Below are 23,654 nucleotides of genomic sequence, written 5' to 3' on the forward strand. Positions count from 1 at the left end.
ACATTATCTAGCCTGGGGGTGGGTAGGTTATTCCAGGGAATGCTTGCTCTGCTGCCAAGGTCAAGTATGCCCTTTATTTAAGCATGTTTAACTACTCTTGCTATGTAAACTGCTTTGAGAACTTTTAATTGAAAAGTGATACATAAAATCTCTATACTGGGTCTTAGGTACATTCCCTTAGTTTTCTCAACAGTTAATTTTTTAAAAGTAAATGTGTATTTAAAAAATACATTTTGTCTGTTTTACAGGTAACTGTTTTGGTCCTTTTCGCCCTTGCGTTCCTTACATGTGTTGTATTTCTGGTAGTCTACAAGGTTTACAAGTACGACCATACCTGTCCGGAAGGTTTTGTTTTCAAGGTAAAGCATTACAGAGGCTTAAAAAAACCCACAACTTTATACAGATATGCCGATATGCTTATTGTCAGCATGTCTTCATTATTGTCAGCAGGCTTATTGTCAGCATGTCTTCATTATTGTCAGCAGGCTTCAATAAAAATGTAAAAGAGAGGAAAGGCAAAAAGAGACTCGTTTTGTTTTTATTTTTAGTTTAGAATAAAAGCTTAAAAGTGACATAAGAGGCTTATCAAAGGCATGGAGTAAATAACTAGATATTTTTCTTCCTCTTTGATAACTCTAGCTCTCTCAATTTATTGCTCCATGATTTAAAACAAAATTGTAACAGCAAATGTATGGGGTTGGGGATGGAATTTCTTTTAATAGCACCCTAATCATTTGGGAAACATTTTCTGAGAAGTAGAAATGAATGCAGAGTAGGTTTTCCACCAAAGAGAGCATAGTTGATTAATATTTTGCCTGTTAATTAACTAATCAGATTTAAATAACCATGCACAGTACTGACTCCTTGGTATAGGTACCTTTTTAAGAGAATGAAGGAAGTATGAGAGACGTTACAATGTAATAAACAAAAGTTATCACTCACCATAACAAGGAAGGCCATCTTTAGTATTTTCTTTTTCACACCATAATAGAGCCTGAAACCCAAGCCTTTAACATTTCATAGAACAGTAGGGGAAGGAGGAATGTGGGATAGAAAAATGTGGCATTTTTCACTTTCCCCACTTCGGAAACCTTTCAACTCCTCTGTAAATCCTAAATAGCACTACAAGGCCCCTGTTCCAGAAGTACACCTGAGGATGGAGTTAAACCACATTCCTGTGTGAGTCCTCAGCTTTTCCTAATCTCAAGCTTGATGGTCCTAATTCTCCTCTTTTCCCACAACTCTCCCAGCCACTACAGGAAAGGAAATTATAAATCAACTAGCTGGGCCGGGCGCAGAGCATCTGTGCCTCCACCAGCCCACTTCTCCACCACCACCTCCCCTATCTGCAGTTTCTGACTGGCGGGCCGGCCCGCTGAGAAAGGTTTCCTACTCCTACCCATCTGCTACTCCTGGTGGCTGGGCCGGGCTGCTGCCACCTGCTGCTCCCAGTGGCATGCCTGTTTTCTCCCATCTCCATTGTTAATCGGAACTGCACGGGGAGAAGCACAAGAAACAGGAAGTGGTTCCCAGGGGCAGAGGGGACGAATGAGCTTGAAGGGTGTAAAACAAGCCTCAGCTGCTGCCCGTGATGCTCTCGCCCTGCCCCAACCTGAGTTCAGTCCCCAACCAAATTACCAGCCTGCTGGTCTTGAGGCGGGTGGAATGGAAAGCTCATGGGCTGCACTTGACTCATTTCCTGCCCACTCCCAGCTCCTTCGTAAGCCACCCCTGGTAGTTCCGTAGGACTGGAAGCCCCGAATGTTTGCTACATCTTCAAGAAATGTACCTTCGAATGTACCAGGTGGCTTCTGTAACACTCAGTACAAACATAAGTGAACCAAGAAGAAATGGCATCAAAAGCACTGCAAGACAATAGTAATGGGCAGATATTAGAATCCTGGGAATGTTACTGAGCAAGCTATGGGCAGGGTAGGGATTTTATAAAGTGATCCCCTTCATGAGGTCACCCGTACATTTTGTGCCAAAAACGTATGCCCATAAGCTATAGAACACAAATTATGATGAAATCTAAATTTCCAACTTTTATACCTTTTGAAAAATGTCTTTTCAAGGAGCAAGATAAGATAATATATGCATTACTGAATTTTTTGCTTGAAAGAATGTCAGTCAAAATGAACATTAAATGTAGCACAGACATCTCTCAGCATAAATTACATAATCAACACAATAGGTTTAAATGTATATTTTGTATACATCATCCATTAGGAACTTTCTTTAATGAGTAACATGGATAATGGGGGGCATATAGAGGGTGTCTTGTTACCGAGTGCAGAAGCTCCACCCCCAGGAAACTGATACAGGCACTCACTTAATTCCATTGAAAGCAACTTGAATATGGAAAGGGGACGCATATCGACAGGGGAGCATGCAGAACAAGTTCACCAGATGGTTGACTGAAGTGTGCAGCATGAAAATATAGCACCTGCTTTGAAATAGCCTTTCTGGGCTTAATTCAAGGTGCTGGTTTTGACCTTTGAAGCCCTGAAGACCTTGGGACCAGGGAACCTATGAGACTGTCTTCTCCTATATTAAATCTCCCTCCCACAACTCCTTCATTTAAATCTCCTCCAGCGGCCATCCTCTGGGTACATTTGACAGGGAGAACTCAGGCATGTAATGACTGGGGAAAAGGGTATTTTCAGTGGTGGCACCTCACATATGAAATGTCCTCCCCAAGAGGTGAAGGGAGCATCAGCATATTTTGTTGTTGCATTACCAAATTAATACTTTTCCAAGGCTTTTACCAGTTCATCTGTTGTTTTACTGAACCCTGTTTTTGGGAAACTGAAATAATTGTTGTTCATTTTAGTCTTATGGTTTACTGTTTGTCTAGAAAGGTTTTATATCAATCTAAAGAGTGGGCTGTCTTTCAGAACAATCAGTGCATTCCGGCTGGACTAGAGAACTACTACTCCGAACAAGACTCTAGTGCTAGAGGGAAATTTTATACCGTTATAAACCACTACAACCTGGCCAAACAAACCATCACACGCTCTGTGTCTCCATGGATGACAGTGCTTTCAGAAGAGAAACTTTCCGAACAGGAGACTGAAGCAGCTGAGAAATCGGCTTAGAACGATTTATCTTGCTGATTGGAAGGTATCAAGGGGGGCATTCATGGAACATCTCATTGTTATGGATAATTTAGAGGGTTACTTATTTATGGTGTAAATGCTTCTGTTTGCTGATAACTGCTTTGCAAAAAGGAAAAAAAATAAGAAAATGAAAACTTGGTACAGACCATTAATGGGCTTAAAGCCAAGTGCATATCAGCATTGCTTTAGAGCTTTAACACCAATTTCTCCGTTAATAAAATTCTGTTTAGGTACTTCCTTGCAATTTAGAAGTTTCATCAAGCTATTCAGGGGTTTTGACACAGGAGAGAATTGTGCATTTTACTGTATGTACTGATTTTTTTAAAAACAAATTTTGCAATTTGAATCATCATAGCCATAACTATAAATGATCTGTTGCTTAGCTATGAACTGTATCTAAAATTGGCTTTTAGCTCCAAAATGAGTACCAAGAATCAAACAAATAGTTGGCCTGTTTTTGCTCATTGTACCAGATATGTAAGTGGTAATTAAGTTCTTTGCAACAAGGCATGCTTAATTGTTGTTTCGTTATAGCTGTGAACAAATTTTCACTGCGTTTCCACTGTGGCTAGAGGATCTTGTATATGGACTTGCACTGAAACACAAAATAGACACTACAGAGTTGTACATTTTAATGATGGGTAATGTTTAGTGAATGTGCAAGGCAGTGAGATATTCTGATGAGTAGTGGAGTCTGGGAGAATAAATAAGACAGAAAGTCCTTCACTGTAGCTGTAGCCCACAATGTAATTTGTCCAACAAGAAAGGAGGAGCAATTTTGTTAGAATTTTCTCTTTTTGTACAACATTAAAACGTTTCTCTTTTTATATATGTTTCAAAATGCTTTGTGTTAGCAGCACTGTTTGGCATTTCCTAATCTTTAAATTAGTAAGACTGCAATCCTAAACATACATAACAGGAAATCAATTCCAATGAACTCAATGGGACTTTCACATAAACATAGGACAAGGCGTAAAGGGAGAAAGTGCATTAAATGCATTAGATCTCTCTGCCCCCACTGCAGTTTTGAAATTGGGTGTGTGTGTTTGGGGTGGTGGGGCAGAAATCAGAGACATGCCTTCTTGGTGTAGTGTGGGGTGGGGAGAGGGATTGTAGACGAGCCTAAAATTGTAGGTGCACGTTTGGATTTAAAGCTTTGTGTTGACAAATTTCTAAACAGTTACATGCATTATTTATACATATTTCAAGATACATTACATCAGTGATTTCATTAACCTGGCTTGAGCATTGGTGGCCAATCTGTGGCACAAACAGCAGGGACGTGCCATGCCTTGACTGAAGCAGGATGACTTTGGCCAGCTGGCTGTGGCTTAGTCAGGTCTTTACTCTTGCCCACTTCTCCAGTGCTGTACTACTGCCTGTCTTCTGGCTCTGGTCAATGGACTAGATATAAAAGCCACCTCAAGGTATAAGTGGGAGCAGGCTACCTCTGTACTGTAATGGCACTAGAGCAAGGCTATCTCGGATGCTGAACTTGACTTTGGTACACTTGCCAGAAAGGTTGGCTACCACTGGGTAAACATTAGGTGACTAGTGTCAGCATTTTTGTTCATCTTCTGAATGTGCTGTTTCCTAGTGGACATGTCAAAAGTTTCATTATTTTTGTAGATGCACACTTTACAAAAGTGAAAACTTCTCTTCTTCCCACATCTGTAGTAGAACAAACATGGTCAATTCCACTTTCAGGTTACATTTCAATATCAGACCTGCTCAGAAAATGCCAGTTGCTTTTTCATTTAGAAATTTTAATACTGAACATAGTTACGTGTTGTAAAATATTTTTTAGTAATGTTATCATTGCTGTGTGGAATGCATAAAAGCAATAAACTATGTGCCAAATTTTTTTTGCATTTAAAAAGTTCAATCCCATTTAAACATATTAAACTATACCATGTTTGTATTTCCTAGTAGACATGTACTTTATTGAATGTAAATTCACATGTAACTTTTGACATTTTCACTCTGTGTAAAATAAAGAACAAGAAGTACAAAGATGCCTCAAACTTAATATGTTGACTTGCATTATTGAAGAGAAAAAATGGGTAGGAGTCCAGTCAGTGTTTAACACACAACTCTCATTGGAAAATGTGTTCAATGATGATTTTACATAGTCATGATAAAATAATATGGATTACTTTGTGGTACTTTTGCCGTAAATTGAGATGCCAGCTGTTAATATCTATAAGACTGAGGCAATCAAACCTTTCCTTTACAATACAATACGGTCACAATGGGTTCTGTGCCCTGGGAACAACTTCACGTCGGCCACTAGTTTAAGTGTTGGTAAGTTCATGTTTAAAAGGCATTCTACTTTTTTTGCTATAAAATGTGCTATGCAAGTTCTTATTTTATTACATAGTAATATCCGGTATATGTTCCACACAACCATTTTCCAACCTGCAACAAGTAAACTTTGCTTAGTGCTGAGATGTTATGACTTGCTATGATCTACACACAATAAAGTAGGTTGGGGAGTGCTGCCTTGGTTCTTGAGTAAAGCAACAAATTATATTAGCAATCCATATGTACAATTTTTTTATTTACCAAGCAACTATGGAATTAAAGCTTGGGCCTATAGCGTTTCTTCCATTGCCACTCATGTACTGTAACAGTTTCCTTCAACACCTTTTCACCAGTTGTCCTAGCTCTACAATGGATCACAACTTCCTGTTGCAGTAACTTGTGGCACATTTTCCAGCTACTTGCTCAGCTTCAGTCTGCTGGCTCAATCACATGGTTTAAAGTTCTCAGGCTATAACTTGTTTTAGCACATTCCTGAGTAGTGTTAAATATTTGTCACAAGAGTGTACACCAATACATGTGTCTGATCAAGATATTTCCATCATGGTGATGCGTGTGACACAATATACAGTATCTTGTTTTGTAAAGAAAACTGCTTCAGTAGACATCAGTCAAGGGGATAGGAGGATAGTGATTAGGCCAGGGTTAACTACCATACCAGTCCAAGAACAACAAAGAAAAGGAACACATAACAAGGAAGAAGAGGATCCACACACGAAAGCCGGCATTATTCTTGATTGCCTGCAGAAAAAACAATGTTGTTAGAAATTCTGTAAGAAGATTCTAACATTTAATTCAAGAAAAGACAAATTTCCTCCACCTCCCAAGTTTGGGCCCCAAACACAATTTGTAGAAATAATGACTAAAGATAGGCCTTAAAAACACTACTTACAGATTAATGGCATGCTTTCAAGAGTAGACAATTTAAGCTAGTGGCAGATACTGGCTGAGCTGACATGCTGAGGGACCAATATATGTCATTCAGCATGTGATCCAGACATTTAAGGGTGAACACATAACATCTTAAGAATTGTGGGAGCTGGCTGAAAGTGCTTTCACCATGTTCAAGACACAATATACCCTTTTCTGATCAAATGCAAGCTGTGTAAAATGAATTCTGTGCAGACTCCGCATGGTTCAGTTTGAACTGGGGACAAGCTGGTTATGGAGGACATCAGTTGGATAATGTCTGACATCACCAACACACACAATTCACAGAGTGGTTTTTGCAACTGTTTGCCAAACAAAGTGGGGAAAAGAAGAGGGCAACCTCCACTAAAAAGCACGAAACCAGGGCATGGGGTAGATCATCTACATGGGGTAAATGAGATAGTGTCACAATATTTTTTCAATTTTTTAAAAGCATGCACAGGAGTACTTGTACAAATAAAATATTTGAATTTTAAAAATAAATACATGTTTATATATTGCTTAAAAACAGTGCTCTATAATTATAGTGTCATGCCTCTTTAAGATAAATTCTTGGAGAACATTGGACTTGATGCAGCTCTGCTTTGTGCTCAATGCCTGCATGTGGAGAGATCATGAGGGCTGTGAGGTAGGAATGATTGAAAGGCCGATGTCAGAATTCCCTATCCCATCATGGAGAGGTAGCCAATCACAGGGCAATGGGGATGGGGGTTGCATAGGGGATACTGGGAAAGAGGCAGCATCCCCTGGAGGTGCCTGAGGACTATAGTTCCCAGGAGCAGAATACTACCTCCCCACCATGCTTGCATGAGCACTCGTGCATCCTGCATCCCACCATTAGTCAAGAAACCAAGCAGAAGTTCAAGCTTGCATTTCTTGTTCCAGGGGAGTAGTAGACAGATTATGGGAGGCATTTGCTTTAAAATGACTTAATAAAGAGAGGATGTTGCACATCTTTTACAAGGAAACACTAATGTGTCAGTAGATCAAGATAGGCTGCACATGATCACAGTATATATATAAATAAAATCTTGCAATGGTGTTCATGTTCTCTCACAATACTTGATAGCCAGGCTGCTAAAGTGAGCTTTTCACACTTTGTTTAAGAAGTATTTGATCCAAAGCAAATCCACTGAGAACATTACCTCTCTTATGTCTTCATTGCCTTCCTTGATGTTCTCCGTTGCACCCACAACTAATTGATGGATGTTGTCAATTTCGGTCTCCTAAGTAAGAAATAGGCTCACAGTCAAACTATCAAAGAAGCATGGGGGGTGGGGGTGCCACCAGTTTATAGTTAAGTCACTGAGGTCAGAACTAAGCATTAGAGTACTTATGTGACTGCCACCAGACAGTAATGTCTGATATGAAATCATTGAGGGCATGCCCTCAACTCCTGCCTGTAGGTTTCCAGTGGCATCTGATGGGCCACTGTGTCAAACAGGATGATGGACTAAATGGGCCTTGGCCTTGATCCAGCAGGGCTGTTCTTATGCTAAGGGTTTCTTCACCTCTGGAGTGGCAGCCAATGAAATAGAATAGGGACAGGAAACTTGTAATACTTATCATAATATCCCCAGTGGATTGGGGAGCAGGGAGACCTGGGTGCTGCTTCTGGTAGGAGCGACATATGACCTGATGCACAACTTTGGCCCTCCTGCAGATGTTGGATTACAACACCCATCATCCCTGACTATTGGCCACTGTTGCTAAGGGTGATAGGAGTTGTAATTCCAAAACAGCTGGGAGGACCAAAGTTGTGCAACCCTGTTCTAATGCCTCGTTTTAGCTTTATAGGTTAAGCATGCAGATCTTCCATTTCATAACAAGTGGCACTGAAGCACATGGCAAGACACTGTTTGTGAAATGCAAGAACACTTGAAAGCAGCTTAAATATATGTTTGTGAAACAAGAACACATGATGTAAGCTATCTAATACCCACCTTAAAAATGGAAAGATATATACTATTAAAGCTTGGAATAAGTGCCCTTTTCTCGAATGTATTTGCTTTCTTATCGTGTCTCCTCCTCAATTATAGTAGTGGAAATTAGCTAATAAGCCCACAGAGAAATTCCATAGTTGTTACATTTACATGTAATAGGATGACTTATTGAATCAGGGAGTTCAACTATTTCAGTGCTTTCAATGAGCACTGAAAAGTTTAGAACTCAAGGATTCTATGGCAAGTTGCATATGAAGGATTAAAAAACAACACACCTAGAACATACCTGCACAACATATGACCTTCTAAAGCCAAACACAGCCTCCCAATGACATTTAATGACCCACCAGAGATTTGATAAACCTGTTTTTATTGCCTGCCTGGAACTATGAAAACAGTGGGGTTGTTATATACTTGGCAGGGCCCCAAACATGGCTAGTGAACTCTTCACAGGCTGCCCTAGAGAAATTTAGAAATGTCCTTGAAGCCCATTTAAGTGGAACAAGTCCCCCTTGGCTGCCACCTAGCCTGTAACCTGATGCAATTCACATTTCATTCCCCCTAAACCTTATCCTTCTGTCACTTGGTGCTTGATCACCTAGAGACATTTTGCTTCTGTTCTGGTTCATATTTTGACATTTACCACCTATTGGAAAGGGCCTGGAGTGACAGAACCATCCATTCACTTCCTTGTGGTTTTTACCTGTTGTAAGACTTTTTCTGTGAATATCTCTTGAAGTCTAGAAATTTCAACCACCTTCCCTTCAATTTGCCTACAAGAAACAAAAGGTGACCACACCACATCAGTACAAAAGTGTTTCATTGCTTATAGCAGAAGTATAAGTCATATGGTACACTCCTCACAGACAGATACAAGCCCTAGATATGTAACCTATATTAACAATAAAACCAATTCCAATTGATTTTATGTAAATTATTCAAAAATGTAGGATTTGAATTATATACAGTTAAAAACTACTCTACACACTGTGAAACAAGCCAAGCCTTTGCACTCATGATACGTAACTGCACCAATAATCATGTAACATGGAAGAATCTGGTAACTGTTGGGACAGAACTCTAAACTTACTCAACTAGTTAGGTTAGCCTTAAGAAGGGCTACCTACAAGTGGATTCAAGAATGTTTTGGAGGCTTTTCTGTAAATAACAGTAGTCAGACAACTGGGTTGTCATTAACAGTAAAACAGCAAACATGGAGGGCTGCAATTTTGAAATGGTATGTCACCTTAAGAGGTGCAGTGGGGAAATGCTTGACTAACAAGAAGGTGGTTGTCGGTTCGAATCCCTGCTGGTACTCTATCGGGCAGCAATCTAGAAAGATGCTGAAAGGCATCATCTCATACTGCACGGGAGGAGAAAATGGTAAACCCCTCCTGTATTCTATCAAAGAAAATCCACAGGGCTCTGTGGGCGCCAGGAGTGAAAATTGATTTGACGGCACACTTTACCTTACCTTTACATGCACTCATAAGACTCAGTGGGATTTATCAGTTCCAGCTGTTTCATTTGGATGAGGCTATTGTGCACACAACGGAGATCCATAATACCAAGGCATGCTGCCTGCACTTAACAGACTACTGTCATATTCATAGCATGTTGACATGGGGGTGCCCAATGAAAAGAGTCCATTGCAATGTAAAGTGAGTGGAATATGCAAATACTGTGGCCAGTAAACAGGAAAAAACACCGTACCTCACTTCATCAAACAGGCTGTTCATTTCACTGACAAGGCGTTGGTTTTCCTGCTCAAACTGGGGAGGAGAAAGGTGACAATATGAGGCAAAGATTTGAAGAAATCTACATTGTAACAAAAAGGGAATTATTTGAATGCGTTCTTAATTCTGTAGGCATAATTCTTTTACTTGCACAATATCGATTTATTTTTATCCCACTTTTCCTTCAAAGAGCTCAGACTGTTTATCTTTACAACAAACCTATGAGGAATGTTAAGGCCAATGAGACAGGCCACCCAAGTGAGCTTCATGGCTGAGCAAGATGACCTGAATCCAGGCCTCCCTAGCCCAGGCCCAACACTCGAGCAGCGACACCCCACTGCCTCTTCATAGAGGATCCTCTATGCCCTTTTGAACAAAAGATGCTTCTTTTTCTTTTCCCAGTGATCAGGCAAAGATAAAAGTGGGAACTTCTGGGGCTAAAGTTGCTTAGCTGCTTTAATATCCCCTATGAAGCAGGATGCAATTCCTTCTGGGGCAGGAAATGTCTTTGGATTGCCAAAGGGACTGATACATGATACTTCTCTTTTTTACTCACTGTGCTGCACAAAATTAAGCCCCTTTGATTTGCCCATATGTAATTGTTGAAATGTATAGGTTGTCCAATCTGAGCTATATATAATCCTATTTATTTTTATCAACGTTCATTTTTCTATACCAATAATATATTAAGAGATAAAGTACAGTCTTAATGTAATTCACAAAGGGTGGAATTAGAAGTCACAATATTACTTTTTCTAGAATCTTTTTATTATTCAACGTAGGACTAGCTTTTGCTGTGTGTTGGGTGAAATAACAGTCCAAAAAAGCCATTTAAAGCTTTTAAAGCAATTTAAAAGTTCAAAGGATATTCCCAGTTGTTGAAAACTCATTTTCCACTAGCATAATGGCAAAATATCAGGGAGTTCATGTATGAATTGTGTTTCTTCCATATTCACTACCTGCAGATATTGTTAGGGAAAAATGAACAAAGCAGGTAAAAAATATAAATGTACCATTTGGATTTCTTCAGGTGAAAGTTCATCTTCTCCTTTGCTATCACCCCAAAGTCCAAAATTAGCATGCTCATCTATCAGATTCTTATCTGTAAGCATTTAGAGAAAATAAAGTATATTTAACATGTAGCCAGAATTTGCTAGAAGTATGTAATATCATTCCTAGATAAACAAGCTAGTCCATAAGTCAGTTATGCTGAGATTTGAACAAGCCTTTAATTCTTCTCACCACACTTCCTCCTCTTATGGGAATCCCATAGATGCTCATATCATTACTTGGGAAAGCACCTGCATCACCAGGAAAGGATGGACAGAGTGTGTGAAGAGAAACATGGGTCACTCATGCTTCAACTTTGTACCCTGCTCAACCCCGCCCCCCGCCCCCGTGTGTGCTACAGCAAGGCAACTAATAAGAACATCAAAAGCAGCCTACGATTCTGTTGCATCACCTTCTAAAAAGGCAAATTCTGGGTACAAGTTCAAAGTAAAATGGCATGAACAATCTATTTCAACTGATCTTTTGTGCAAAATGAGATGCATCTACCCTTTTTAATGGAGGTGTCCCTCTCCCAGCAAAATGGCAGGGCTAATTCTACTCCCTAGGTTTTTCTTTACAGACTGTACAGTGTAAACTGTGACATGTAATTAAAGTCTGCCTTAATGTTTTGTTAATTTAGAGTTGACCTTAAGCTTTGATATTAATGACTGTTAAATGCGTTACTGCCTCAAGAAAAACCAAATCAAACTCTGCTTTTTCCGGAGTCCAGAGCAACTGTGTTGACCTTGAGTGAGAATGGTATCCAATGTGGAGTGAAAGTTTGATTTTCTTGAATCTCCCTGCTCTAGAGTATAATATAGCTACTATATAATATAGCTACTATTGAGGGCTAGGAATACATATATTCCTATATTAAGCAAATACAAACATGCTTGTAGAAATAGAGTTTAAAATATCCTCAATTTTAAACCTTCTAGAAGTGGAGCATTGCTCAGAAACGAAAAATTTATACTGCAGAACATTTATGTAGAAAAATTCAAGTTGTTCTCTTTCATTCCCCTTCTCTCAAAGAGAACCAGGGGCTTTCTGATGTTACTTTTTGCCGGTACTGACATCATCAATTAAGAGCTCAATGTACTGGAAGTTCATTCTGCAATTCCACCTGCTGGGATATATTGTTATAAGTCTCAGTGCTCTGCTTAGGTGATCTGTGATTTCTCACAAGGGATGCAAATCTTTGGTGCTTAGTCCCCCCCACCGCCGATACAAAACAAAATAGTTACTGATTCACTTGATTCTGAGTTTGAACTCCGTCATCAGCTTTGACAGCTTTTCCTTCCATATTCTTGAGTAATGTTTTTATTGCTTCAGTTGTACTTGTTTATACCCTCACCAGTGAAAGTGTTTTCAATTAGACTGGCAATATTGTTGTAGAAGTCAGATGCTGACTTCTCCTGGGAAGCCTTTCAGAGAGCTTCTGTTTGAAAACAATTCTGGATGAGGGATTATGCTGAAAGACGCCTCCCATGTTACACTCTAACTAGGCATGATGTTGAATATTACTAGCAGTGGAGCCAATTTGGATTGACTACATTCAATCTAAGCACACTTTTTCTCGCTAGGATTGAGTTCTGGGAGGAAGAAAAAGGTGCGGTCTGCAAATTTGCTGGAGAAGTTCTCTGTACTTGTTGATTGGCCAGGTTTGTAGTTATACCAAGAAACCATACTAATTTCTCGAAGAATTTTGCACTTTAAAAAAAAAGGTTCATTTCAAAAATGATTAATAAAAGTTTAGGCTTGACAAAAAGGTACATACAGCACTTCAAGTAGGCTGTCCACCTAAGGCAAGGTGGAAGGGGTGACAGCTGAACCAGCAGTCGATTTGCCAGTATGCACATCCGTCATTTAAGTGGAGGCAGGGCTCATTTCACAGCAAAGGAGCTTGCTGTGAGCTCTCTTTTTATACCATGTCTCTTTTCACCCCAATATGTTCCAGGCTGCAATAATGGCTTGGTGCACATTGCATAATACATAAATAAATCAAAAGTCTATGACAGTATTCAAATCGTGCAAATTCTGCACTATGAAAACCAAATTCTACAACCTTCATAAACCACGCAAATTAAGAGTTTTTCATATTTTACCTTATTCTGCATAATTTAATCGTTATGGAGGGCAAGAAGCTATCCAGGGTGTTGAAGTCCATCTAACTACTAGAAATCTTAAATAACCACCTGCCTCCTGAGATTTCAGGAAGTTTTGCTTATATACTTTCAATCACGTCTCATTAGTTATAAAGGCTTGAACTTATAGTCTTCTTGCATTAGCCCCTGAAAGATCTGGAGATGATTCATAAAGCTAGAAGAGAAGCAAACCTCTGGCCAGTACAGCAGGCAAAAAACATGATACTGATAACACCAGAAGTGGCTTTTCCCAGCATGGGATAGGCCATTGCTATGAATATACTGTCTGCTTGTCATTCAGAAGCAGATAGTCTCTTCACTAAAAACAACAAGAACGTGGTACAAGCTCTGCAAACCAACACTGTGCAACTGAGTTGTGGGAAGCTATACCGTAGACACGTCACCTAAAAGTGAATCATAAAATAAGCACATTATTTTGTTTAACTGCAGAAGATATTCATGGTCACTTGAACAATATTTAATCATGGAGAAAGCCAATCTGGATTTAATTTTAGAAGTATAAGATTTTACCAGGAGCCTTATGCTTATTCACAAAAACGGAGAGTCATTAGTGTAGAGAACTAATGATAAAGAAACAGTAAGTATTCCCTTCATTATCCCATAGGAACCAATTACTTAGAGCACTGCCAGTACTAACGAGACGTGGCACTTATATCCAGTGCACTCATGGCTAGGCAAATGAAACCTGGACAAATATCAAGAGAGAAAGAGGGAGGGAGGGAGAGTAGACTCAAGTAGCTGCCCTCACTCCCAACACAGTTTCGGTCGCTATAGCATCCTTTCTCCTACAGGGAACACAGATGAAATGCTGTTTTGAAGTTCACACTAGAGCAGATGCTATATATACACACTTTTGGGGGTAGAAACCAGACCATAACCTATGTTCTGCTTTGCAGAAAGTAATTCTGTTTTTAGTCATTACGAGGAGGCCTAATGTTAATTTTCTAAACAGCCTATTACTGAGGGAGGGGGCCACATATTGTAGGGGCACCATGGGAGAGGCACCATGCAAAAAGTACCCCACCCCAAGTGGGGCCAAAGTGAAGGCTGAATCAGGCAGGATTTTCCTCCGTGCAATATTGTCTCCATGTATAGAGCTTGGCTCTTTCTTATAGGAGTTAATGGATATCATCACTTAAAAGGAAGGAAGAAAAGGATCAGTACTCTGAGACACTGCTATACCTGTCCTTTGTTTCAGGTAGTCCTGGTTTCTCGCGGGGCGGGGGCGGGAGCAGAGAAGGTTGTGTCTCCTCAACAATATTACCTCTCTAAATGTCCTACCCCAACAGCTCATCACTAGAGTCTGCAGTCTCTCTGTTTGAGCAATAAGATGTGGGGACAAGAAGATAAATCTGTACAGGTTATTTTGGTAAAGAGGGGAAGTGTCTGGCAAGGAGAGAGAATCAGCTAAGAAAGAGAAACCCTGGAGGCAGCAAGTGAGAGAAGAGGTTAGCGGACTACAGGCAGCAAAGAAATAGAGAATGGGAGGGCAAGATCCCTTGCTAGGATCTGTAAGGGAACAAGACGGAAACCCATGGCAAAGACTGGAGAAGAGAGGACAAACTAGTGGGCAGCTCATCCTTGAGTTTAGAGGGACTTTATTTGTATGTGCTGCCCTTTCTTGGGGCGGGGGGAATATACCATTTAAGGGGTGACTGAAATTTATAATGCTTATAGACTAGATGCCAAGGCTTAGGGGAAATCAAAGTACCCTCAGAAGCCACGTAAATCAGACGCAGTTATATTCCCCACTGCATTCTTCTTATGCTCTGCATTTTCTCCAATTAGGGGGAAGGACACTGTTTTGAGAGGCATGGCAAGTGGCTTGCTGCTAATATATTGTTTACAAAGTGAGTTACAGCATAAACTCACAGATGATCAACAAAAATAAGCAAATGAAACCATTAGAACACATGAAATCACTAGCAGCAGCAGAAGTAAATAAACTCAGTCTAAGCCTTCCTGACTCTGTTATGAAGGCCAAGATCCTCAAAAGCCCAGCAGACTATTTTTGTCTGCTTCCAGAACAAGGAAAGAGATGGAGCTAAGCAAACTTCTTGGGAGAAGACATTCAACAACACTGGCATAACTACTGGAGAAGCCCTACTCCTAGTGCATGAGTGAACGCTAAATGTCCAGGTATAAAAGATAGCATGTCCAGTGGGCTATAAAACTTGCAGGGTGAGATGAACTGGAAATCTTATGGGGGGGGGATGGGACTAAAACTCTTCCTGAAGCTCTTAAAGTCCATGGCTTGATAGGTCAGTGAAAGATATCAGTGAACCAGCTGTGTAGGAACAATGGAGGGGGAGGGGGTTGTATCTTAGCTGTGGGGCTTTGGGGGCTGCCCACAGTTGCCCCCCACTGATTCTTGCAGCATCTCACCGTGCCACTTCCCCCCCTCTTTTTCACTTTTCACTTTTCCCCTCTTCAGAGTGATCAGTGTCTACCTCTTCCCTGCTGTGGGGTGGGCTGACCAGTCAGAACAGCTTGTGGTGCTTTTGCCAAAAACGGCCTGTGTTGTTTTCCTTGACCGGCCATTCCTAACTCTCAGGCCCATTGTTTACTATGCAAAGGGACAGCAGCTGCAAGATCATTCCCATTCGTTGGGGTGGAGAACCTTGTGTTTCTCTTGCTGCTGCTGTCGCTCTCTCTCTCTCAGTCATGGGTGGGCAAGGCTCATTCACCCAGCGCTTTGCAGTCTGCACTTTGGCAGTGGCGGCTGCTGTTCTTGCGGTGATCTCCGTGTGGGGGTAGGAAGGGAGCTTTGAATTGGGGGGTGGGGCATGAGGAACATGGAAAAGGGAGCTGGTAAGCAAAGAAAAGGATGGGATGGGAGCCATGGTGAAAGTGGGTGAGTGGCTGCTCTTTGGAAAGTGAGTGGATAGATTTCTTCCTATAGCTCGGCTGTCTGCCGTGCTGTTCTTAGCCATAAATGTGACTTTCTTTCTAATTCAAGTCTTCCCAGCAGCACAAATGGATTCCAAGTTGGCCCAGGTTGGCCAGTCCCTTAAAGTAAAAGGAGCCAGCATTTTTAAGAAACACAATGAGAGACTTTGGCTTTCTTCTGCGGGCAAAGCATCTAGCAGATTTGCGATTTTTTAAAAGGCAGGCTAAATATAGACCTATTACATAATGATCACAATGAATCACCAATTCTAACTTTTAAGATATGTGATAATCTCCTGAGTAGAGAGTTCTGTGTAATTCAAAGGCTTGAATAATTTCAGATCAACAAACAGTGGGCTCAGTTAAGATGTGTTCTGAACTATTTTATTTATCTTGCCCTCCGACTAGACATGAAGCTATTCAGCAGCTGAAGTTTCCAAAATCACCAGCTACATACACGTTTATTAACTTGTTTACTTATATGCTACATCTATATCATGCTCTTCCTCCAAGAACTGCACATTGTTATGTTTATCATTATAACAATCCTGTGAGGTAGGTAGACTGAGTGATAAGTGACTGGCCCAGAGTCACCCGGTGAGTTTCATGGCTGAATGGTAAATTGAACTCAGGTCTGCCCTGATCCTAGTCCAACACTGTAATCTTTCAAAAGGCTGCACATTTGTGTTTAGCATTATTATGCTTTTCTTTAAAATAACATTTAAAAAACCTGCTGGATCAGGCGCAAGGCCTATCTAGTCCAGCATCCTGTTCACACAGTGACCCACCAGATGCCTCCAAGAAGACCACAGGCAAGGGGGTGAGAACTTGCGCCCTCTCCTGCTGCTGTTCCCCTGCAACTGGTATTTAGAGGCATCCTGCCTCTGAGGCAGGAGATGGCCTATAGCCACCAGACTAGTAGCCATTGATAGACCTGTCCTCCATGACTTTGTCTAGACCCATTTTAAAACCATCTAAGCATGGCCATCACTGCATCCTGTGGCAGAGAATGTGTTCTTGTACACATACAAGAATGTGTTCTTGTTCTTGTGTCAGATACAAGATCACAGGTACACAATATTACACATGTCCTTAAAGATCTTTTGTGGCAAAGACGGGGGGGAGAGGCGGGGAGCATTTTCAAATTTCAAAGTTTGTCCCTCGGCCCACTCCAACCTTGCTATGCCCCTGCAGTGAACACTGAAATCTCACCTTTGTTTTCTTCACAAATCAGTTTCTCCTCAGATTCTTCTGAAGATGCATGAAGAGTTCTTTCGAAAGAAGATGTTACTTTGGATTTATTGCTCTGCTCAGGCTCAAGTCTAGATCTAAAGGAGCAAGATCACAAAATTCAGTATTAAGAACTCACATCCTGAAACTCACTCGCAGTTGCAATGGCACCATAATCTTGACAAGATCTACAAGGCTGTCTGGCAGTACTTCTTCCCTGCCTCTCCCATCCATGGGAAAAAGCTGGAGCAGGTTCATACACACTAATCAGCCACTGGGGTGTTACATTACAAGGCCACCAGTAGCCACACCTCCTTGCCCCCATCTGTGATGTCCAAGTTACTTTATTTTATATTTTTATTTATTTAATAAATGTGTATACCACCCACTACCAGAGTCTCTAGAAATTAACCAAAGTTGCTTTTACGCAGCTAGAGCTGACAGTTGCTACTGAGCTGGTGTCTGGAACGTCAACATCTGCACCGCTTTCCCAGCACAACAGTGCACCAGATAAAAATAAAAATCCCATGAAGACCGTGTAAACTAACTCCATAAAAAGTCAAAAAGAAAACTTTAACACACTTGTCACTCTTTTAATGACAATAGCTAGCAACACCTAGGGCTACCTTCTAAAAGAAGTCTTAAACCGGGAGAAAAACATATATCCTTTCTGAAATGGAGAAACAATGTTTGCACACATATTCAGATTAGGAGTTTCAAACTATGAATAATGGTTTAGAAAGGAATACGACTTACAATCGTTTTTTATCAACCACTCGTTTGACCCGGATAGCTCTTTGTTCAGAATATAGCTTACACACTCCTGTTAAACAGGTAGAAAGTCACATCAATGAGAGAGAGAAAACACCTGTATACATAAATGTAAACACTGCCTTGCTGGATCAGATCAATGGTACACACTCTCCCACATTCTGACTCCAACTGTGGCAGTACAGATGCCTCTGGGAACAGGCACGGCTCGTGAACTCTCCTCCGGGGGGCGGGGGGGGCTGTTTAAGGTAAACGGAGCTGGTGTTCTGTGCCGCCCAGCAGCCCCCACGGCGGGCAATCGCCTCCGCCGCTTGCCTCCGCGGGAGCCAGTTGAGTGGCGGAGGCGATTGCCCGCCGCCGTGGCTGCTGGGCAGCACAGAGCACCGGCTCCGTTTACCTTAAAGAAGCCGCCCGCTGCCTCCCCAGAGGTGCGTTCACGAGCCGCGCCTGTCTGGGAAGCTTACAGGCCAGACATTACTAACAGCAATAGCTATCTAAGATTTGTCCCAGTAGCTATAAGCAGAAGCATACTAATTCTGAACATGGAGGACTCAGCTTTAGCTATGTAATCTGGAGAGGCCTATCTTCCTAAACCAGTAGCCGTCACCACGTTTGTGGTAAATCAATCCCATAATTATGTGCTTCATATCGAAGTAATCCAATTTTGCCTGTTCAGAACTTACTGTCAATCTATTTCATTGGATAGTTTTAAGTTATTTTTAAGAGAAAAATAATAGTCTTCTCTATTCACTCTCTCTGCACTGTTCTTAATTTTATAGATCTCTTTTATAACCCCCCTAGTTTGTTTTTAACTCTTATTTTATTAGGATTTTACTAGGAAAAGATTTGGATCTTAAGAACATGTCATTATAGAAATCTATGCACACATTTAGTATATTGTGTACATTTCTGGGCATTTCATCTCAAAAATCACCACCAAGGAGTGGAAGAAGTTATATAAATGAATAATGTAAGTGGTCAAGGAGTTAAAGCATTTTCCTACAGAGAAAGGATGAAGATGTTTCAACCCCTTGATCGTTTTAATTACTCATTTCACATAACCAATTTTTGAAATGGAATACCTAGAAATGTGGACACCGATTTTTTTTCTTTAAAAAAAAAATCAATTTCAAAAACTGAATTGATTTTCTCTGCTGTACCATCATTTTGAACTTCAAATCTCTGACATTTTGAACTCCAAATCTCTTTACTGGATGGTTACTACCATCAATGGTTAAGTGGTTAGGATTTCTTTGTCCTACTTTGCATCACTCTGCATTTATGCTCAAACTTATTTGGTATTTTGTTGCCCTTTCACCCAGGGTTCTTCAAAATATTATTCAGATTTCAGCATACTGACTACACTCATTTTCAAACTTGGCTAATTTATTGTTCACCCCCAATACCAGATCATACAGAAATATGTTAACCATAATTGGTTCAGATACATATTCTACCAAAATGTACTGTTTATTTTTCTCCATTATCAAAATTTTCATTTATTTCTTCCTGAATTTTAACCAGTTACCAGTCCATTTTTGAAAAAAAATATAGTGGTTAAGAGGATGAACTGAAAATCTTTTGCCTTAAGCAAAAAAATCTCTCACCCCCCAAGTTCTAATATGGAATCTATCTAGTACTGGTCTACCTTTGCTTGATTACTGTAAGGATCAGTGAGATAATGCACTGAAAGTACTATGGGCACTAAGGAAAATAAGACCTGGTGCAGAACATCTGCACTCCTAGTTTTCCCTGTCTCTCCCCACCATCCCTTCAGTCGTTCTCCCCGCCCCCACCCTGCTGCCCTTCAGCCCCAATTCATTCTCCCCAAACAGCCGGCCCAGCCACCATTTTCTCTTGCTGGCTGCTAGCCTTCCTCTCCCCCTCCCCTCGCTCGCGTGAGAACTGCCACGCATGGGATTAGCGATGGGTATGCCTTAGAGAAATATAGATAGATAGGGAGTCTATTTTTCACCCAATAACTGTTAAGTTTTTAAAGGACCCTTTCAAAACTGTTTTGTAAATCCAATAATTTGATTCCAGATTATTCCTATATCCTTGCTGAAATCCTCAAAGAATTCTAGAAGGTTAGTAAAACATGATTTTTCTTGTTCTAGAACCATATTGCTGTTTTTAAAATCCCAAATTTGGCTCATTATTTTAAGTGGGCTCGTTGAGGACACAGAACACTCAGACAAGTTGTCCAAAACTAGATGTTCTTCAGCTCCTGTTGGCTTTCCTCCCAAAACCAGTTTAATAGTTCCTCTACAATCTTTTCAACTTATGCACAAGCAGACTATTTTCACTGAAAGCTCCCAAAAATGTTCCTGTTCCTAACAACTCTAAAACTTTCCTCTCAACTCCACTGCCTCACCTGTACACTGAGACCCTACAGCCAGCTTTGCCTGTCTAGTTGGCCCAGCATCCAGAACACTTCTGAAACTGCTACCCTGGCGACAATTAGGGTAACATGCTTTTAGTATGGTTGGAAATAAACAATTCTTGCAAGACATTATAAACACAAATATTGTTTCAAGAAAATAATAATACTTTTTAAATAATCCTCAATGAAATCCAAGACAGCTTCTCTGTGCTGCTTCACTTGTGGGGAATGGATGTCCTTGTGTGCTAAAATGAAAAGATACAAAAATATTACACTTCTGAGAATTCTTTGAACAATTAACACAACTCACACACAAGATTAGTACATTTACCTTCTCCTCGGAGTTGCTGAATGGCATCAGCGCATGTTCTCATAAATATTTGGGCATCTTGGTCAATCTGGTCTCGCTCGGTGTCTGTCATTCGTACATATTCAGACATTACATGACTGAGGAAAATAAGCCAACATGACTTTATTTTTTTATTTTTTGAAAGCTCCATCAGCTGCAACAAGTGCCACTATATCACTCATACAAACCTATTCTTCCCACAAAATAAACACCACCCTTAATTTTCAGAAGAAGCATACCACCACCTAGTGGTCAGTTCTAACCATTCCACCACACTCCTAAAGGAAATCACAGGGTTCAAAGAGTTACTCTGTGGCATTACCACACAGGAAAGGTGAGGTGGTTTTCACACATTCCAGCTCTGGAGGAGATGGAAAGAAAGAGAGTTGGGGTTGGTAACACACAAGTCCAATAGCACTCCTTGGGGCTTTAAAAATAACTTTCTGAATTGCTAGTAGTATCACAAATCAAATTTTCCCAACATAGGACAGAATGGAATGTTAAGGGGAAAGTGAATTGTAGCCAACATAGTAGGCTATGCATTCAGATTAAAGGTAAAGGTAAAGTGTGCCGTCAAATCTATTTAGACTCCTGGTTCCCACAGAGCCATATGGCTGTCTTTGGTAGAATAATACAGGATGAGTTTACCATTACCTTCCTATATTGCTGCTGCCTGATATAGGTGCTTCCCATAGTCTGGGAAACATATCAGTGGGGATTCGAACTAGCAACCTTCTACTTGTTAGTCAAGCATTTCCCCACTGCGACCGATTAAAGAAGATATTAACTTAAAAGTTACTTATAAAAATGTCTATTTGCTTAACACCTACAGGTCATTTACAGCAAAAGCAAGTCTTGCTTTCTGAGAAGTATTCAGAGGAGCATTAATATAGGAAGCTGCCTTATACCCAGTCAGACCATTGGTCCATCTAACCCAGGATTATCCACCGATTGGCAGCAGCTCTCCAAGGTCTCTTAGGCAGCAACAATTACAACTAGAGAAGACAGGGTTGAATTTTTCCGATGCAAGGCACATACTATGCTAATGAGCTATGGACCTTTCAGTTTAAAAAATGATCGGCAACAAACTAAAGCAAGGGTGCTTCACGCAGGCAAAAAACAAAAACTGAATTCAAACAGGTTTCTGCAGAAATGCACACGTTAAAAACTCTATTTTCAATACCAAATATGGTGATTCTTTTTATTACCCTCACTTTTCCTTTACTTATTGTGTGCAATAGTAGGGGTGTGTGCGGACTGAGGGTTTGTGGTTCAGTCCAAATTTGGTCCGTTGATCCTCAAACTGGTTCGGTCCATTTCGGCCCAACTGTGAACTAGTTCAGTGGTTCGAGGGCCAGTGAGGGCGGCGCCAGGGGCGGTGGTGAGAGGCAGCTTTTAAAGTTAATAAGCTGGTCTTCATCGGCGCTCCCTCCACTCCCAGCAGCTTCCTGTTGCAGTGGTGCTCCCCTCTGCAGCCTGGGCACAACAGCAGCACCACTCCAGCACTCACCTGGCCTCTGCGCATGCGCCACCACTGCAACAGGAAGCTGCCAGGAGTGGTGGGAGTGCTGGGAAAAATCTGCTGATTTACTTTTAGAGGTGCCTCTCACCACCCTCCCCTCAAACTGCCAAACCAGTTTGCGGTTGGGCCGAAATGGTTCACGGACCAGTAGCTTTGTCCGAATTTGGACCAAACAGCAAGTCCTCAGTTCACGCACACCTCTATTCAATAAGCAAATGTGGAATTTGGCATAAGAGCTTTTTAAAGCGGAGACTGCACCAGTCCACACACATTTAAACACACACTCCGATTTCCACTGTTCCAATTAAATACAGACCTGTAGGCATTAATGTAATCTTTCCTGTGTTGCAGAAGAAAATCTTTCAGTTTCCCAATGTTGTTAACCTAAATCAGAAAGTAAAAAAGGTAAATATTAAATGCAATTGAAACTGGGCAAAAGAAGTATTTTTAGCCTACTTTCCAGTAGGCTTGAGATCTCCCGGCGTTCTGTGTGTGTCCCCCACCATCAACTTCGCAACACCAGGACCAACATGAACCAAATTGGGTACAGTTGTACGGACCCCTCAATGGCATAGTTTGTGATGATGTCATCCACCCTGATGGCAAACACATGAACATTTGAGGTGCAAGAGTGCTAACTTATAGACCTCAATTTGAACCAAATATAATCCAGTTGTAGAGAAAGTGAAAGGAAAGTAGGCTGAATAGTTCTTACTAGAAAAACTTGTATGTTTAAGTTATATATCCTTGGATATAAAAAGCAACATTAAGCCTATTAACAAAGAACATTCATATTGTTCATCATCATATTTATTTGCTGCCTCATACATACATCTCTGGGTGGTGTACACAATCCAAATTACGATATAAAAACAAAAACCAACAATTAAAACACTTTCACAGAATAAAAACAATTGAGCAGTTTAAAATTAGTTTTAATTAAAAGCCTGAGAAAAGAGGTGTGTCTTTAGGTTCTTTTTAAGAGCAATCAGAGATGGAGAAATTCTTATTTTGACAGAAAGTGCATTCCAAAGACCTGGAATAGCCATAGAGAAGGCCTGACCCCAAGTCACCTCCAGATGACCTGGTGGCAAATGTAACCAAACCTACCCAAATGATCTTAATAGGCAGCAGGGTTCACGACAAAGGGTTCACGACATAATGTTTACAGGTAACAACCAGCACTTTGTATTTTGCTCAGAAACATATCGGCAGCCAGTGCAATTCTTACAGAATCAGTGATAT

General features: G+C 40.7%; 2 protein-coding genes across 5 annotated transcripts in view; one reads left to right on the forward strand and one right to left on the reverse strand.

Annotated features, from left to right (window-relative positions):
- NSG1 (neuronal vesicle trafficking associated 1) overlaps positions 1–3,946 on the forward strand; it is a 26,912-nt gene extending 22,966 nt beyond the window's left edge. Inside the window, exons 4-5 of the mRNA XM_053252900.1 lie at positions 249–359; positions 2,898–3,946. Coding sequence (XP_053108875.1) covers positions 249–359; positions 2,898–3,098 — 312 coding nt within the window. The 3' untranslated portion in view covers positions 3,099–3,946. The remainder of the gene's footprint in view (positions 1–248; positions 360–2,897) is intronic.
- Positions 3,847–23,654, reverse strand: part of STX18 (syntaxin 18) — a 65,292-nt gene continuing 45,484 nt past the window's right edge. For all 4 annotated transcript variants that reach the window (XM_053252898.1, XM_053252896.1, XM_053252897.1 and 1 more), the window contains exons 2-11: positions 22,726–22,793; positions 20,870–20,985; positions 20,706–20,783; positions 18,141–18,207; positions 17,367–17,482; positions 11,064–11,152; positions 10,028–10,086; positions 9,018–9,087; positions 7,517–7,597; positions 3,847–6,182 (exon numbers count right to left, since the gene is read on the reverse strand). In XM_053252898.1, coding sequence (XP_053108873.1) covers positions 6,087–6,182; positions 7,517–7,597; positions 9,018–9,087; positions 10,028–10,086; positions 11,064–11,152; positions 17,367–17,482; positions 18,141–18,207; positions 20,706–20,783; positions 20,870–20,978 — 765 coding nt within the window. In that variant the 5' untranslated portion in view covers positions 20,979–20,985; positions 22,726–22,793 and the 3' untranslated portion in view covers positions 3,847–6,086. The remainder of the gene's footprint in view (positions 6,183–7,516; positions 7,598–9,017; positions 9,088–10,027; positions 10,087–11,063; positions 11,153–17,366; positions 17,483–18,140; positions 18,208–20,705; positions 20,784–20,869; positions 20,986–22,725; positions 22,794–23,654) is intronic.

This window comes from Hemicordylus capensis, chromosome 5 (assembly GCF_027244095.1).
Source record: "Hemicordylus capensis ecotype Gifberg chromosome 5, rHemCap1.1.pri, whole genome shotgun sequence".
Taxonomy (NCBI): domain Eukaryota; kingdom Metazoa; phylum Chordata; class Lepidosauria; order Squamata; family Cordylidae; genus Hemicordylus; species Hemicordylus capensis.